Raw genomic sequence first — 16,690 nt, forward strand, 5'->3', positions numbered from 1 at the left:
CCCCTAGAAATAGTCAGTAAGGGCTAGCTGGCATTATGATCAGCATCCCTGGCTGATGAGAATGGTTACTAGGCTCACCTGATTGATAACCTAAAGGTTGGAGGTTCAAGTCTACCCAGAGGCATCTCAAAAGAAAGACCTGGTTATCGACTTCCAAACAATCAGCCCTTGGAAACCCTACGGAGCACTGTTCTTTTTAGACACACACGGCATTGCGCAATCAGAGAAGACTGGCCAGCCCCAGGGAATCCTGCTGGCTACCTCGTCTTTCCTGGGGTTGTGTGTTCCTTCCCAAACATCTCAGGCACAGACAAGTAGACGGCCAAGACATTAAAAGTCTTAACAAACACCAAGACATCTTGAGGTAGGGTGGAAAGCCGATAGAGTCACTTATAAAACAATGAGGGACTTAGAGTCTCAGACACCCACGGGAGCAGTTCTATTCCAATTAAAGGGTCAGGTTGAGTCAGAATGATGGCAGCGGCTTTTTAATTTGGGGGGGGGCGTGAGGGGTGTGGGGGAGGGTTACCAAATCATAGCCATAGGTTCATGATTAATTTCTACCCACTGAACACTACTAGCTCAGGTGGTGGGCTATCTTTTCCCAATGGTTATGCTTGTTTATGAATGGCACTCCTGATTGGAAATGCCGGCAGTTTTTAACTTGGTCTCCTTGCTAGCTCTTCTGTACAGCGTGCAAGCAGGCGCTTTCTGTCTGCCTCTTGGCTGGCTTCGGGAGAGGTCCATTCCCCAAGCCACTTGGCTACTCTGCGCTCTGGGGTTCCCTCTGGTGGTGTTCCAGGGCTCCCCAACATGTAGTGCCTTCCTACCCAAACAACATCTGTGCCACGAAAGCGTCTTTTGTTTCAAATGGACTGAGTAACATCCGTGGCACCAGGGGATGGTGACCCCCAGGGTTTCCTCACCCCCCCCCCATTCTCCATTCCTGCCACCCATCTAATGACGGGCTGGTGACTTCTAAGTGAAACACCGAAAGGGGCACTGTCCCATTTCCCTGTCCCTTGCTATACACTTAATGGGAAAAGTGAACTTTTTAACCAGAGGCTAAAAAGATCTTCTCTAAAAGCTCTGTCTTGAGGAAGAACTTCCAACTCCTTTCTATGATGAGTCATTTTCTTTTTAATTTAAAAGTGAAATCCTCAGGATTACAAAGTTTTCTTTGATAGTTTTGCAAAGTTCCTTTCGGCTCTCCCCCCACTCCCTGCCCTCAATTCCCCTGAGGGACTCATACATCTATTCTCATTGGCTCTCTCTGCGCCTCACGCTTTTGTGAACACTGACCATCCCGAAGTTGGCCCTTTGCGTCCACCAGGAAGCGTGTCTGGTTCGGGCATCGGGGTACACCTCTTACTGCGTCCTTTTGCCAATGTCTGTTTCAGCTTTGGCCTCTCCTTGGGCTCTCAGCCAAAAGGGGCTTTCATGATTACTTGGCTGTCTGGGCGCAGCCCGATTCGGTCAATTATTGTCCCTAGCGTACATCAGGGCAGCAGTGAAATTTTAAGTAAAAAGCATGTTGGTGTCAGTCCAAGCAGCCATTAAAAGCAACATCAGGATTTATAATGAGGCTCATTGGGAGAGTCGGATCCTTCAGGCTGCTGAAAACATAAGCCCTCATCCCACATGCAATGTACAGACAGGGCAAATGGAAACAAAAACAAAGTACCTATTTTCACAGTAAATGATATTGAGGTCCATATTCACTCGCGTGACGAACATATGGCAGTCAATTCTGACTTCGTTGATTGTAGGAGGAGGCAAGGCATGAGCCACCACCACGAGGCCCATGATTTGGCTGGGGACGGTCCTCCCGTGGGACAGGGACACTCTCAGGCGCAGCCGGCCTGTGATGTGAATCACCTGCAAAAGAACAGGAAGTACACAATGCAGCGGTGAAATTCGCATCCCAGAAGGAACAGTATTTCCTCTGAGAAATGCACAAGCCTGTCTTGGAACGAGCCACGTGTGCCGGCAGGATCTTCTCTAATCATAAGGGCCGCCGGGTGCCCTCTGTGTAGTGTCTCCCAAAGCAAGAGACAAAAGAGAGTAGAGCTCACATTACACTGGGTGCACTTCTCTAGACAGCACTTACGGGATCAGGCTACTTTTCAGCATCTCCCCCGCTCCCTCTGCGCACGGAGGGAAGTTCATAACCAGTTACAAAGTGAGCCCTGAGCTGCAAAAGCAGACGTTTGCTGTATCAGCGCTCGTCAACGGGAGAGGTTTGTGTCTCCCCACACTTGTGCCAAGTGGGATTACCCAAGCACCCTTCCAGTGGGGTTTTCCTTCATTCAGGGCTGGATATTGCAAAAGGCCGAAGACTCCCAGGAAGAAAGGACTCCGTTGGAAAACCGAGAATGGGTTTTGTTGAGCATGTATGTGACAGCATGTTGGGCGGCACCGAGTTACACGGATACACTGATTGACCCCAGGGGCCAGTGGATCCTGCAGGCAGAGCTTTTGGCCCGTGATTTGTGCCCCAAGCCCACACGGCTGTCAACCCACGAAGACCTGGTCCACGTTGGTGACCGTCCCAAGTGCTTTCTGCTGGACCACAAGGGAGAAGACTGAGCTGTAACTATTTTGTTGTTTTCTCCCTGTAAAGAACCTCCTGTAGCCCAGGTTTCACATTTTATTCACACAGAAAATGGACTCATCCTTCCCAAACACTTGAAATGGCATGATTAATTTTCAGTATCCCTTTGCTTATAAACAACACACAGAAGATGAGCAGCTTCTTTTAAAAGAGACATCAACTGCCTTAAGATACTTGCGGAACCATAAAGACAGGCCAAAAGGCAAGGACTGGTGTAGTTGTGCTTTAGGATGATGGGGGCGTGTAGGCAACAGGGCTGTGTGTGACTCTAGATGTGTTGCTGGGGCCCTGCTGGGAGCAGGCTGGATCTCGCAAGCCTGGCTGCGGGTCAGCGGCGTGATGGACTGTACCATTGAGCTCCGGTTTGTAGCCGAGTTCCCACATTTGTTTTGCCTTCCCGACTGCATCGTTGAGTGCCAAATCATCTTTGGCGTCTCTCCTTATTTGCCTTCAGGAGACACAGGGTTTACCCTGCCCCAGAGGCACCTTGCTCTAGCCCCTGCTTTCCTTCCCAGGGGCCGGGCAGGTACGGTCATTCCGTTTCCATGTTTTAATTTTTTGTTTCCTTGAAGTTAATGCAGTTTTCCAAAAGCACGCCACACGCTCCCGCCCGTCGGGAAGCAGGATCAAAGCTTCTCGGGCTGCCTTCTGGAGTCCTGTTCTGAATAATACCTTCCCCGGTCACACTTCCCATTTGTGCCCAGAGCTACTGATCCGGGAACATGACGCGCAGAAGATTAGTTAGGTTATTTCAGGAGCAGCTTCTCGACCACCCACATTTGAAGTTGACTAAATTCATACTTAATGCACCTTCGCTTTAAGCTCTGGTCAGACGAGCTACTTTATGAATATTTGAAAATGTTCCTAGAGGCAAGGATGCTAACGCACCACCACAGACACACATTTCTGCAAGACCTCATTAACTAATAAAGAAATAAATAGCTCAAAGAAATGGGATTAACTTCACAGGAGGGGTGTTAACAGTGCCTGGTCCTCCTCCCAGCTAGGCTTACATAGATGCTTATTTATCACGATCTGTCTTGTTTTATCAGGAACGCTCAGCTTCTGAGAAAAACACAGATCTACAACTGCTCAGGAAAACATACACCCAGAAAGGGTGTATGCTAAATAAATCCCCACTTGATATTCTCTTCAAAGGCTACAGAGAGGCGTCTGGGCTGGCAACCATTTTGGGAAGGCCAGCAGGCACCAGGAGCTCCATCCTGCGTGGATGAGGACGGGCAGCCTCCTCTCTGTGGCTTGGTCTGTGGGCGGCGGCATGTGGAAAGCTCCCCGAAGACCTAGTAGGATCTGGAGTCTCTGGAAGGTGCAGATAGTTAGCACACTTGGCTTTTAACAGAAGGGTTGGCGGTTTGAGTCCACCCACTGGTAAGCCTGGCTGCTGACTTCCAAACACTGGCTCCTGACAAGCCCGCGGGAGGGTCGTTCTCTGGTACCCAGCCTGTCACCGCAGGTCAGAACCGAGAGTAACCGTGGAGGTCTGTCTCCAGGTGCCTTTTTCTGGCTTTGTGGGTCTGGGCGAGTGACTAGATGTCCCCGTGTCTCTGTTTCCTTTTCTACGCAATGGTGACACAGATGACCTGTGTAGTCGTGTTGAGAAAACCAGACGACGGTGAAGTCTTTGTAAGAGCTAGAGGCCCATTAGGAAGTTCACCGGAATGTCTCTCCTTGTCTTTTAAACTGTCTATCAACAAGGACTGTTTATTTATCTCATCGTGACCAATGACCACTGAAAGGGCTCAGAGTTCTCCAGATTTGCACCATTTCACAATGGAAAGGAAACAGGAGAGGGCCGACCTGAAGTCTCACCCCTCCGGGGTAGAGGAGAATTGCTGAAAACGTCATTCCATCTCTGCAGTGACCCCGTTTGGAAACAGCAAATAGAGGCTGGAGTACAGGTCCTGCTGGAGCCTCCCTTCCGCCATTTCTTCCAGAAAAGAAACCTCTACCCTGGCTTGGGCCTCTATGTGCTCTATGGACTTACGCAGATTGAACAGCAGTCTAATCAAGATACCCATTTACTACCCTCCCCGAAAACCAAAAATGCCCAACTAGTTGCCGCCAGCCAATCCCAACTCCTGGTGGCCCACGTGCGAGTCACAACACAGCTCTGTGCCAAAGGGTTTCCCTTGGCGGTGAGTTTTTGGGAATACATCACAGGGACTGCTTATAAACTAGACACTTTGGTGCAGGTTATCTGGAAAGTCCTGGTGAAAGAGCAGGGAATACGACAAATAGAATTTAAGACTAGGAGCAAGGTTGCTGGGGGCCCCGGGTCGGCGGCGATTCGCAGCGAGCCTGTGTACAGCTGGAGGTCCTGCACCAGGCATGCGATTATTTTATGTTTGAGCCCAGTGCTGCAGCCACTTGGTTTTCCGGTTGTGGTGCCGGGTCTTCCTCCTTTTTGCTGTCCCTCTACGTTACCAAACATGATGTTCTTTTCCAGGGACCGGTCTCTTGAGAACAGGCCCAAAGCACAGGAGACAAAGTCTCGCCATCCTTGCCTCTAAGGAGCATTCTGGCCATGCTTCTTCCAAGACGGGTTCCTTTGCTCTTCGGCAGCCCCTGGTGCCCCTCTAGGATCTCTATGTGGTATTACCAATGCACAAGCAGAAGGTGCGTGTGTCGCCACAAGAATCTTGTGTGGAGAAGGAAAGAGGAGTATCTGCTAGATCCTATAATTCATTTCTGGGTTAAAGTAACGCAAACAGAAGGGTTTTGCCACCTGTTCCATGGGAGGCTATGTTAAAATTTTAGAAGTACCTGGCAGCATATATCTAAACATTCAAATAGTTGAACTTTTCACGTAAGACTTGTTTTTAAAGCCTGAGCTACAGAGGAAAGACAATGATCAGAGGACCTGGGTTCAAATCCCAAGCCTGGTACTCGATCATGCTGGGTGCATGAATAGAACTTGCTTAGTACTCAAGTCAGTCTTCGAGAGATTAAAAGCCGAGCACAACGTGGAGACGTGCTCTGCCAGGGGGTCTCTGTTCATTTTGTTGGCTCTATGCGTACATAAAACCACACCTGCCACCAACTCACGGCGACTGTAAATCTGTATGTGAGCACACAGCCTCATCTTTCTTCCGAGTGGGTTTGGACAGACAACTTTGCAGTTAGCAGCCCAGTGCCTGATTTGGCACACCACCAGCCTTCCTTCTGTGTACATAGGACATGTAAAGCTCTATGTACAAAGGAGCTTTTGACATGAGCAAAGCCCTATGAGTCAGATGTAAATGCAGCCCTCAGCAAGTTCACAGCCTCTAGGGAGGGGAAGGGAACCCTTGGGGTGCCCGGGTTAAGTCTTGGCTGCAAAGTGAAGGGCACTAGATTTGAACCTACCAGTAAGTAGCTGCCCACAGGAAAGGGGGCTGTCTGCTTCCTGAAATAGGACATCCTGGGCACCTGTACAGGGCAGTCTTGCTCTGTCCTAGATGGCTGATACAAAGCAACATGGACTGGACGGTAATGGGTTAGTACTGGGAGGAGGTGTCCTGGTGACCCAATGGTTAAGCTACATGAAAGGCTCCCATCTGAACCCACCAGCTGTGCTACCGGAGAAAAGGCGTGGTGATGTGTAAAGATAAGAGTGTAGAAAACTCTGTGGGCATTTCTCATCTGCCCTGTAGGGTCTCACTGTGCGGTTGCTGTGCGTCAGAGTCGACTTGAGGGCACGTGCCGCAAAACAGTGTGTGTGTGTGTGTGCGCGCGTGAGCACGCGCATGTGTGTATGAGAGAGAGCTATAATGCATGAGATCAAGGTCACTATCCTGGCTATGTGACAGGATTACCTGTTGGTGAAGTGTTAAAAACATGGAGCCCCTGCCTCTGTCTTCACTGATTCTAGTTTGGTAAGACTGGGCTGGGATTTGGCTTTCCTCTTTAAGTTTTAAAAGTGATATTACCCAGTGGCGAGTATCTGGTGGGTGGAGTTACCAGTGGGTCTCAGCCTGGACTCTACTTTGGAATCCTTCAGGAAAACGTCAAAGTTCCCACGTCCAGGTTACACCCAAGACCAGTGAAGTCTGAATCTTTAGGCTGAAGCGTTCTGATGATTACTTTAGAACTTCTCAGGTGTTACAGAGCTACCAAAGGATTACGTGAAGAGGAAAATGTATGCCAAGTACCTATATGCTTGCTACACATACACAAGGTATGCTCAACCGATATTTAGTTTTTTAAGTAACCCACATACTCCATAATAAAAGTACCTGATGATATCTTTGGGAGTTCAGAGTTGCAAGAATATGTTTTTCTTTTTAAAAGAAGAAACACTTTTGACTTCCAAGGGACCACTGTCCCAGATAAGGCCACCTGGCAGCAGCCTGAGCGGAAGTTGTTGACGAAAGAGACGTTTATGGAGAGAATGGGGAAAGAGGCCTCCAGAGAGAGACTCCAAAGTCGAGGCGAAGGTAACCGACAGCGACTGCGCCGGCTCCAGAAGTGTTTCAATGCGCAACCTCAGAGAGACAGAAGCAGGCCCCAAGGGCAGGTGCAACGTGGCAATGAGATTTGGTAGAGAGCGTGCTCTGAATTTCTTTCACTATGATTTCCGAGCTTGTCTCGGAGTACAATGGTACCAGAATCAATGGCATGTGAGCGTTCAGACGTGGCTGACCTGGTGGAGGCAATGGCGACCATTTGCATCTGAGCAGCCTGCAAGGGCCTTAGAAAAGGTTATCAGCGCAGAGTTGGAGACACCGATTGGGCACTTAAGAGAGAAGATGATGGTTGATGATAGTTCTGGATCTTTTTTTTTTTGGCCAAGGATGATCATCAGAACCAATAAATCCAATAGGATTCCTGGTAGAGAAAATAAAGCGTGCGCAAACACATTTTTTTCTCTATTTTGAGTACCGAAAATCTAAGGCTTGTTTTTCTTCCCTCTAGATTGAGGATATCTTTTCCCATCCCAATTACATTTGTTACGAAAGAAAGAAAAAATAGTTCACTGTTCCGAGCACCTTTTGTCCTTCCCACAATTCCATTTGGACACAGATGTCAAGTTTCCCAAAGAGGCGGCCACACCTGGGTCACATCGCAAAGGAAGAATGAGTCCGGCTTCCTGGGGAGACTTGAATGCCAACATCTAGGCCTGAACACCAAACTTACGCCAGGAACCCCGAAACAAAGAATAATGCACGTGCTCTTGCTTGCCTTATAGTGCAAGGAATCTTGTGGAACAGAAGAGCATTGAATTGGGAAACAGAATCTCTGTTAGCAGTCCTTGTTCTGGTAACTTTGGCTGAAATGTCCTCAAAGATAAAAGGGAGGATGTAAACCAGGCAGTGATGCCTACCTTCTAGAGAATTCTAGGACCTGCGGCTTAACAGAGCGGTCTTTATTGTGAGTTGGGCAGCATTACCCCCTCCCTCTCGCTTCCTTTTAACTCTGGGGCGGAGATAGGGGTTTTAGAGCGCAAATTTACAAGTGCACCGTTTACCTTAAGAATGAACCCATGCGGGCAGGGGGTGGGGGGGTTTATTGGTCACATCTGAGTTGGAACATGCTTTGATTTTGGTCAGTGCCAGGTAAACGCTACCTCTGTGTTCTAAAGAGTCATCTTTGTCTGGTCTCAAATGCAATCTGTAGACATTCTCCAAAAACCTTTCTGAACCAAATGATTCTTTGCCCGCAAGCACAACTTTACACAAAGAGCTCAAGCCGTACGTTTCCTTTCATGGTTCTTACTTTATCATAAAGAGACATACAAAGATGCCAAATATTGGCCAGGATGCCAGCCACAAGAAAGCGGAATGCACGGGGTTTCTGAGCTACACACCATTTTGACAAGAATGTGCAAAGTACCACTATTAGACAGTCTCGATGAAATCCTCTGTGTTAGTCGGGGTACTTTAGAGAAACAAATCCACAGAAACTCATGTATAAGAGTTTTATATAAAGGTTAATTACACATCAAGAAAGCATCCCAACCCAGTGCTGCCCAAACCCACAGGTCCAACATTAACCCATATGTCTGACACCAATCCACAAAGTCCTCCTCCAGGTCACAAAATACACACAATGATGCCGACTGCAGGAAGAAAGCCGAATCAGTGAGCTTGTAAGCATCTCAGCACCCAGGGCTGCACCAGGGTCAGTCCATGTGACTTCTCGGGGATGTCTTGCAGGAAGTGAGCCTTGCCAGCTGAAGCAGGGAACTGACTAAGGCAGCTGCCCCCTGGTCCAACCATCACAAAGCAAGAGACCCGAGAACTAGAAAGGCGAGGCTCACCGAGCCATTTATCCCTCTGCTAGGTTGGCACAATAAACTTTAACTATCTCATCCGCATTTGCCTTTTTTCCCTTTCCTTTTCGGATGCAATGCAGGGATGTGAGCGAGGCTGTAAGTATCTGTCCCCTCGGTGCTGGATGGATGTGGGCACGTTCCCAAGCCACCTGTTTGGACAAATGCGTGCTTCTTTCTTCCTGCCATCAGTTACCTGTTTGTGATAAGCACGGCGATGCTCCGCTCATATCTTCTGGTTATAAACAATCCCACCACAAAGACCTTGGCTAAAGCCTCTCTGTCGATACTTTAAGAAAGCTGGTGACTGAAAAACGCATCTGGGTGCTATCCCCCCTTCTTTTAGGAATACCCCTCAGTTCTAGCGGTACAAAACACTTTCGTTATCAAAAGGAAGTGCTAAGTAGTCCGTGCATTATTTCCCACACATAATGGAAACCAAGAATAGGGGAGCTGAAGAAGCTGCAGGGTTTTTTACGTGTCTTTCCAGGGAATCCAAATTTATCTTAGAGAGGAAGCTTCCTTCTGGCACTCTGGTCTCTTCTCTGTTTCTTTTTCCCTGCCAAAGTCTGGAGTAGCATACAGATCACCCACTGGCTAACTCTAGTGGGACAGCGGCTGATTATTTTTAAGTGATGAGAGCTTTGAGGTGGCCCGCCCCCTGCTGAAACTATGGGCTCAGCCAGGTATTCTGAACCAAAACCCCTCGCCTGCAATCCAAACCAGGGTGAGAACGTCAACCTTGTGTAAGCACTTTTGGCAGAGCCCTCAGTGGTTGGTAGACTGTGCTCTCGCAGGTCTTCTGTCTGTCTGACTGCCCTCACTGGCTCTTTCCTCGCAGCCTGACCCAAGTTAGCTGAGACACAGGCATCTCTCTCCAGACAAAGCACCAGTGACAGTAGGGGGTGGGGTGGGGGGAGTTAGGCTCGCTCCAGACCGGCGATCAGTAGAAGGACATTTCCCTTCCCTTCCCTCTCCAGTTCTTAGGTTTCAGTTCTCGAAACCAGTTCAAATCTAGTAGGTTTTGTCATAAGTCACAATGGGGACTTATGGGGAGAAGAAAAGACAGAGGAGGAAAAAGACGACTTCTCCAGGTTGGGGGGGGGGGCGTCAGAGAAAAGTGGCCTAGCGCTCCACTGACTTCCAGTGCGCGACAGCACAGTCTGAGTCTGAGGGCACGGAGCCCAAGGCTGGTACCACACTGTCCTCAGCTAGGGTGGGACGGCTATCCGCGAACCAGGGGGGCACAGGAGTCTTTCGGGGAGAGTTTGTCTCCAAGATTGTCTCTAAGATTGATGGCCCTCAATATTGGGCAAGGGCTAAAAGGGCAGGATTCAGCATCTTAAACAAACAAACAAATGGGCCCGTGAGAACGGAGGAGGGGAATGGCTTGCAGATGGCTTCCATGTAAGGAAATGCACACTGGCAGAGTAAGAACAAGACAAGTGGGCGGTGAGTCTGGAACAATGTTGAAAAAACCAAAAAGAACCCGGGCAGAACCTGGGCGACAGTCAGACAGAAACTGTGAATTCTTGGGGGATTCCACGATTTTCACTTGAGTTCCCAAAGCCTGCTTCCAGAAATAGATAGAGCTGACCTGTGCCGTGAAGAACATCCTTCCCCTATACGAGTTGAACCACAGAGCAAAAGGACAGGAGGCAGGAGCTCCGTCCTCTCACGGAGATACGAAGCAGATTCATGCCCAGCATGGATGTGGATGCGTAGGCTCCTTTACTTCTACCTGGCCCCTAACCACAACTCCTCTTCAGGTGCAATCACCTCGCTTTATCTGCTACACACGTAACTAAAGCAAGCCAATGGGCCTGCTGCAGGAAGGAGAACAAACATGTTCATTTCATACTTCAATAGAAGATTTAAAAATCCTGGCTATCAATGCTTTATTTTAAACGATCAAAAAGAACCCCTTGGGTTGGGAGTTCTTAAAGCGCCACCCGGAAAGCGTAGTTCATCATATAAGTCACCCTAACACCACTTCTGACTCGGTAAACTGCAGGGGGTGCTTAGGGGTCTATTTCACTGGGCACCTCAGGTGCTGGGGACGGCAGTGGCGGACAGCCCCACTGTCTGAGCAGGCCTGATTTAAGGGCGCGTTCTAAGAGGCATTCAGTTCTGGCTTCCTCTTTATCCCGAGAGCTCACTGATGACAACTGATGTTAAGCACCGTGACGCACAGGCATGCTAAACGGGCCTCCTGGAAGAGCCAAGGAGCAGGACCCGCATTCCTGATTGCGCTAGACTGCAAGCAAGTGAACAAACACGATCACACAACCCATTGCCTTTGGGCTCTCTGAAAGTGGGGGCTCTGTGCAGGGCAATGGGGGAAAGACGGGGCTTTCTACTCCTGTAGCGAGTTACTGGCTCAGAACCCCCCAGGGGCAGTCTACCTGTCCTAGAGGGCCGCTAGCACAGGGCATCGACTCCGTGGCAGTGGGTTTGGGCCTGGTGCATGATACTACGTCAGGGAAAGGGGGATCAGGAGGTTTTTGCGGGCACCGAGCAGCCCGGGAATTAGGGGTACAGGTTGGCTTTCTCTCAGTGGTCAGGCCATAGTGGGGAGCGCTGCACTGTTATGCCGAAGACTCTAGGGCAGCGGTTCTCCACTTGTGGATCGCAACCCCTTTGGGGGTTGAATGACCCTTTCACAGGGGTCGCCCGATTCCTAACAGTAGCAAAATTACAGTGATGAAGTAGCAGCGAAAATAATTTTATGGTTGGGGGTCACCACCACATGAGGAACTGTATGAAAGGGTCATGGCATCAGGAAGGTTGAGAACCACTGCTCTCGGGGGTGGTTCAGCTGTGCCACTTCCCACCGCCTCCCCCAGTCTGCTCCCGCTTTAGCTCTTGATTAATTCTGGGGATCCTGTGAGGTTAACCCTTAATTTCATGGTTCCAGTGGGGAGTGGAGAGAGACTGCTGATAATTTATCACCTTCGGTGTTATTTTTTATTGTTTTTTTTTAATGCAGAAACATTTTCTCCGACAGTGAATAAGAGAAATTATTTTTAAAAACCCACATTTAAAATACATTAGCCACAACCTTCTATTCTTAGACGCCTGCATCCTCCAAACATAACAATTACCCCTCATCCATCTCTTTTAACAAACTTCAAATACATAACATGAAACATAAAGCTACAATTACAGCTTGAGCTTCTCAAAATGCGCCTGGATCCCGTGTTTCTTTCCCATTCCCTTTGGAGAAAACAGCCTTTCTTCTACCAAGGATAAGATTTTATATTGGGCGAGTTTAACTAAGCTGGAGAGATCGCCCTAATGAGATTATGTAAATGTATGCCAAGCATCTAAAGCACATTTTCTCCGAGAGTGGAGCACTCCAACTGTCATTTAATAAAACGAGACCATGGGTAGAAACACACCTCAATAAATTGTCAAGGGGCAAAGCAAGAAGGTTGCACCGCACAGATCTGATCGAATTTCATGGGATTCAGTTACTTTATTAAAGACTCCCTGGAAGGACGGAGGGCCACTGCCTCACCATGGAGGGCAACTTTTCTATTTTATCATTTACTTTTTTATTAGTGGATGTGGAGGAGGCAGATCACGCCTCATGGTCCCTCAAGACCCCTTGTGGCTTAGTGACACTGTCTCAAGGGCAGAGAGGCAGCAGGTCTCCATTTCACTGGGTGCCGTTGCATTTTCCAACCAGAGAAACAGGCTCCGGACGAGTTCTATGGCAGGCAAGGGATGTGTATTTTCGGTAGGACCCATGAGCCCTTTATTCGTGAAGAGATCATAACCATCATCTGAGTTTTGCTGGACACCTTTGTCGACTATATGCTTTATATAATCTTGGGAGTGTAACACTGGATCTTCCTCTAAGAAAGCCTCCTTGACTCTGGTTTGCTAGGAGAACTTGTACACAGACTCTCTAAATTGCAGTGGACGTAAGCAGATAGCCAAGGACCATCGACGGAGCTCTTCTGCAAAAAGACAGCATTCTTGGGCCATGAAGAAGTGTCAGGATGGACCCACTGCGTAGCCTTGGTCTGCCCCTCCACTCCGTCTTAAGGTCTGCAGTCGAATAAATGGTGTGTTTCATGAATTAAGGACAACTTTCAGAGGAATAACCCTTCAGTCCCCCTTTCGCAGATTCAGAGGGTCAAGGATTATGGACCGGGATGCATGGGGAGAGGAAGCCTTGGTAAGGCTACTGAGTGTGGACTGGGCTTCCCACCCATGTCTGTCAGTCTGAGCACCCAACTGCCTCGTGGGAAAAAGAGGGGAGTTTCTGCTCCCCTACGGATTTCTTGTGTCTGAAACCCACAACAGGGCAGGTGTCCTCCGTCCTCTGGGGCCACTGTGAGCTGAAATTGACTCCAAGGCAGGAAGTTGGTGTTTGACCTCTGGAGACAGAGTCCGTGGGCTGAGCAAATGATCTCGCATTCAACTGTAAAAGGCAGGCAGTTTGAGTTTATCTAGAGGGGTCTTAGAAGAAAACTCTGCTGAGCTGCTTCTGAAGGGTCTTAGCCCACAGAAATCTGAAATACATGGGGCCACCTGGAGTTAGAATTTACTTGATAGCCATTGGTTATTTTGTTTTGTTTTGTGTCCTGGCGGCTCTTAAAACTAAGCCCACTTCCTTGGAGTTAAAAGATGACTCATGGCCCCCTACAGGGAAAAGTGGAACTGCTCCCAAGGGTTTCGGAGGCTGGGCCTCTTTGTGGCAGCAGAGTAACTTAGCTTTCTCCCGCTGAGGGGCTGGTGGATTTGAACTGCCAAACTGAGGATTGACAGCTCAAGGCTTAACCCTCTAAACCACTGGGGCTCCTTGGAGACAGAGAGAGCAGCCTCAAAAACAAAACAAAATAAAGCAAGATAGAACCAAACCATAAAACAAACCAACCTACTGCTGCTGGGTGGATTCTGATTCATACCAATGCTATAGGGCAGATGACCCCTTTGGTGTGCCCCAAACCAGCCACTGTAACTTTCTCTGCTGCCTTTGAATTGAACTGGCCCTTCACATGCCCTGGAAGTCGTTGTTTGGATTGGTCTTTTTTATGTTTTTGAAGGGTGATCTAAGGAGACTATGGAGCACTGCTTCCAATATGGTCTGCTAACTTCAAGGTCAACCGTTTTCAACAACCAGTTTCTCACAAGGTCGAAAGACCATGCTTTCAACTCAAGGAGTCACCGACTCCGAAATTCGCAGCCTCAGTTCTCCCCTGTCCTGTAGGCGTGCCAGCAGTCAGCATGGACTCAGTGGCGGGAGTTTGGTTTTGAGTTCTTAAGGAGATGAAGACAAGGGGATCACTAGTGAGAGAACTGCTCCCTAGTCCTCTACTGATCACGGGGACATGTGTCAACACGCATGTGGAACACACGCATGCGAAGTGGACCGAGTAGCAACACTTTCTGGCTTTCTCTCCTTTCTAACGTATTTCCCAAAACAACTGTTGCTGCTGGGTCGTCAAGTTAATTGCAATTCACAGTGACTTTATAGGGCAGAAAAGGACTACCCCATAGGATTTTCTAGACGGAGAGAAAGTCATGTTTCTTTTCTCCCACAGAGCCACTGGGGGGCTCGAACCATTAACCTTTTCATTAGGAGCCAAGCAATGCAATGTTCCCCAAATTTAGTCATAAAATTTGATTAAATCTAAACATAATGCTTCTCAGGATCCTGCAGTAAGTAACTAGGATTTGTAAAGTAGAATAAAGGAGGGTTTTTGTTGTCGTTGTTTTTGTGGCTACGCTTGTTAGACCCAAAACTGTCTAGGAAAGAATGCTGCCTAGGAGCAGGTTTTCATGGCACAGGTTTTGTTTTGTGCTTTCCCACAGCAAGGAGCTCCCTCCTCTGCCCGTTTCCTCCGTGGGGGGAGAGAGACCCCTTTCCTAGTATACATTCATGGCCACTGAGTGGATTCCAATCTAGGACCAAGGAGCATGGGTTTCCACAGCGGCCGAAAGCCTCCTCATTCTCCTGCAGAGAAGCTGGTGGGTTCAAGCTGCTGCCCTTGTGGTGACAGGTCATCGGAATAACCCACTGCGCCTCGCGGGCTCCTTCCCATAGCCTGGTGCCTATTCAACAGGAGGCATTATCCCATCTCCAAAGCCCCACGCCTCTATAAAGTCAGGCTCTGCCTCATTTCCTCTGGGTTTCTACTCTTTGCTAGGCTGGATGTTACATGTTTAGCCTTGATCAGCACAGGGCATTTTCATAAATGTCTCTAACCTGCAAACCCAACCCAACCCAACCCAACCCATTGCCACCTCATCGTGGCTGTACAGGGCAGGGTAGAACTGTTTCTGTGAGTTTTGGAGACTGTAAGAGTTTAAGAGAGTAGCAAGCCCCTTCTTTCTCCTGAGGAGTGGCTGGTGGTTTTGAACTACTGGCCTTGTGGTTAGCAACCCAATGCGTAACCACTAAAGCAGCATGGCTCCTAGCCAAATTAAACGGCGAATTTAAAACTAATTGCCCTTCAGTCGCTTTGGACTCAAGTCGACCCCCATGCGTTTCCGAGTAGAATTGTATTCCCTGGGTGTTCAGTGGGTATGAAATGGATCTTCATGGTTTTCCTCCAAGGAGGTCTCTGGGGTAGATCTGAACTGCCAACCTTTTAGTAGGTAGCTAATACAACCAGTAACCAGTTGTCACTTAATCCATTCCTAAATTTTATCCTTGCTGAGAATAACTTTTAGTACTGTCATGCCTCTTGAAGGATGTCCTTTTATGGATTGAAACTACGACAGTCCCGATATCTCTCTGTGCCCAGCTCCCAGAATGGATGGCATGCTAGACCTGGAAGGGGTTTTGGAGACGGACCTTGTCTCACCTTCTCACACGTCTCTCACAAACTCAGGGAGGCTGTCAGAGTTAGCAGAGAAGTTCCAATCGCTTTTAATTCCTCTTTTTAAAACCACCCTTATATAGGGGCCTCATTCAATGTTCCCCCAGCCGTTAACTAAAAGGGATCTACCCAGAAGTGCCACAGGGAAAGACTCGGTGATCTACTTCTTTAAAGATTATAGTCAAGAAAATCCCAGAGGTGGGCGGGGGCAGCTCTACTCAGTCAGCTGGGGTCACAAGAAGTCACAATTGACTTGATGGCACCCAGCAACATTTTACACACACACACACACACACACACACACACACACACACACACACACACACACACACCGCATATTTTGACATACCTTATACTTTTAACCAGCAGGAGACCCATGGCAGTGACAGGGGTTATGATCCATTCTTCACATGCAATTCAGGACACTGGTATGACTTTTGTGGGTGTCCCCCGGTCACTTGCTGCATTTGGCTGAGCCAGCCATGATTAGGGAGAGTCATTTACAGTCACACGTCTGGAAACCCTTGAACAGGCTTCTGGAAGCTCCCTTTCCAAAGCCCCTTACATGGATGAGGGTGGGGTGTCGGCATCGACAGCACTGTGTTGATGCCCCTGATCCCGGCTGCTCTTTCTATGTTTTCAACATTATATGGAAGGGTTTACAAAAATAAAACAAATGGGAAAGCTCGGAGATGCACACTGCACAGTCTATAGCTCGTCATTTCAGGAAGACTGACTCTAAAAAATTAAAATTGAAATTACCACACTGCAACCTGCAAGTTCTCTGAGAGAGGGGAAAAATCCTCCTTATATTTGAAAGAATTTTTTGAAGTAATTGGCACAAAGACTTGCCTAGTGCAGATTGCTGCAAGTGTGCTCTTGGCAAGAACATCATAGGCCCTGGAAAAACTTTAATATGCTCCAGAAGCCAAATCCAAACTGACACCAGGAAGTCGAGTGTGGGAACGA

The 16,690-nt window shown here is 48.5% G+C and overlaps 1 protein-coding gene across 1 annotated transcript in view; it reads right to left on the reverse strand.

Annotated features, from left to right (window-relative positions):
* Positions 1-16,690, reverse strand: part of NPAS3 (neuronal PAS domain protein 3) — a 98,618-nt gene that overhangs the window by 29,784 nt on the left and 52,144 nt on the right. The window contains exon 3 of the mRNA XM_075532212.1: positions 1,685-1,878. Within this exon, the coding sequence (XP_075388327.1) occupies positions 1,685-1,878 (194 nt within the window). The remainder of the gene's footprint in view (positions 1-1,684; positions 1,879-16,690) is intronic.

Source organism: Tenrec ecaudatus, chromosome 14, assembly GCF_050624435.1.
Source record: "Tenrec ecaudatus isolate mTenEca1 chromosome 14, mTenEca1.hap1, whole genome shotgun sequence".
Lineage (NCBI taxonomy): Eukaryota > Metazoa > Chordata > Mammalia > Afrosoricida > Tenrecidae > Tenrec > Tenrec ecaudatus.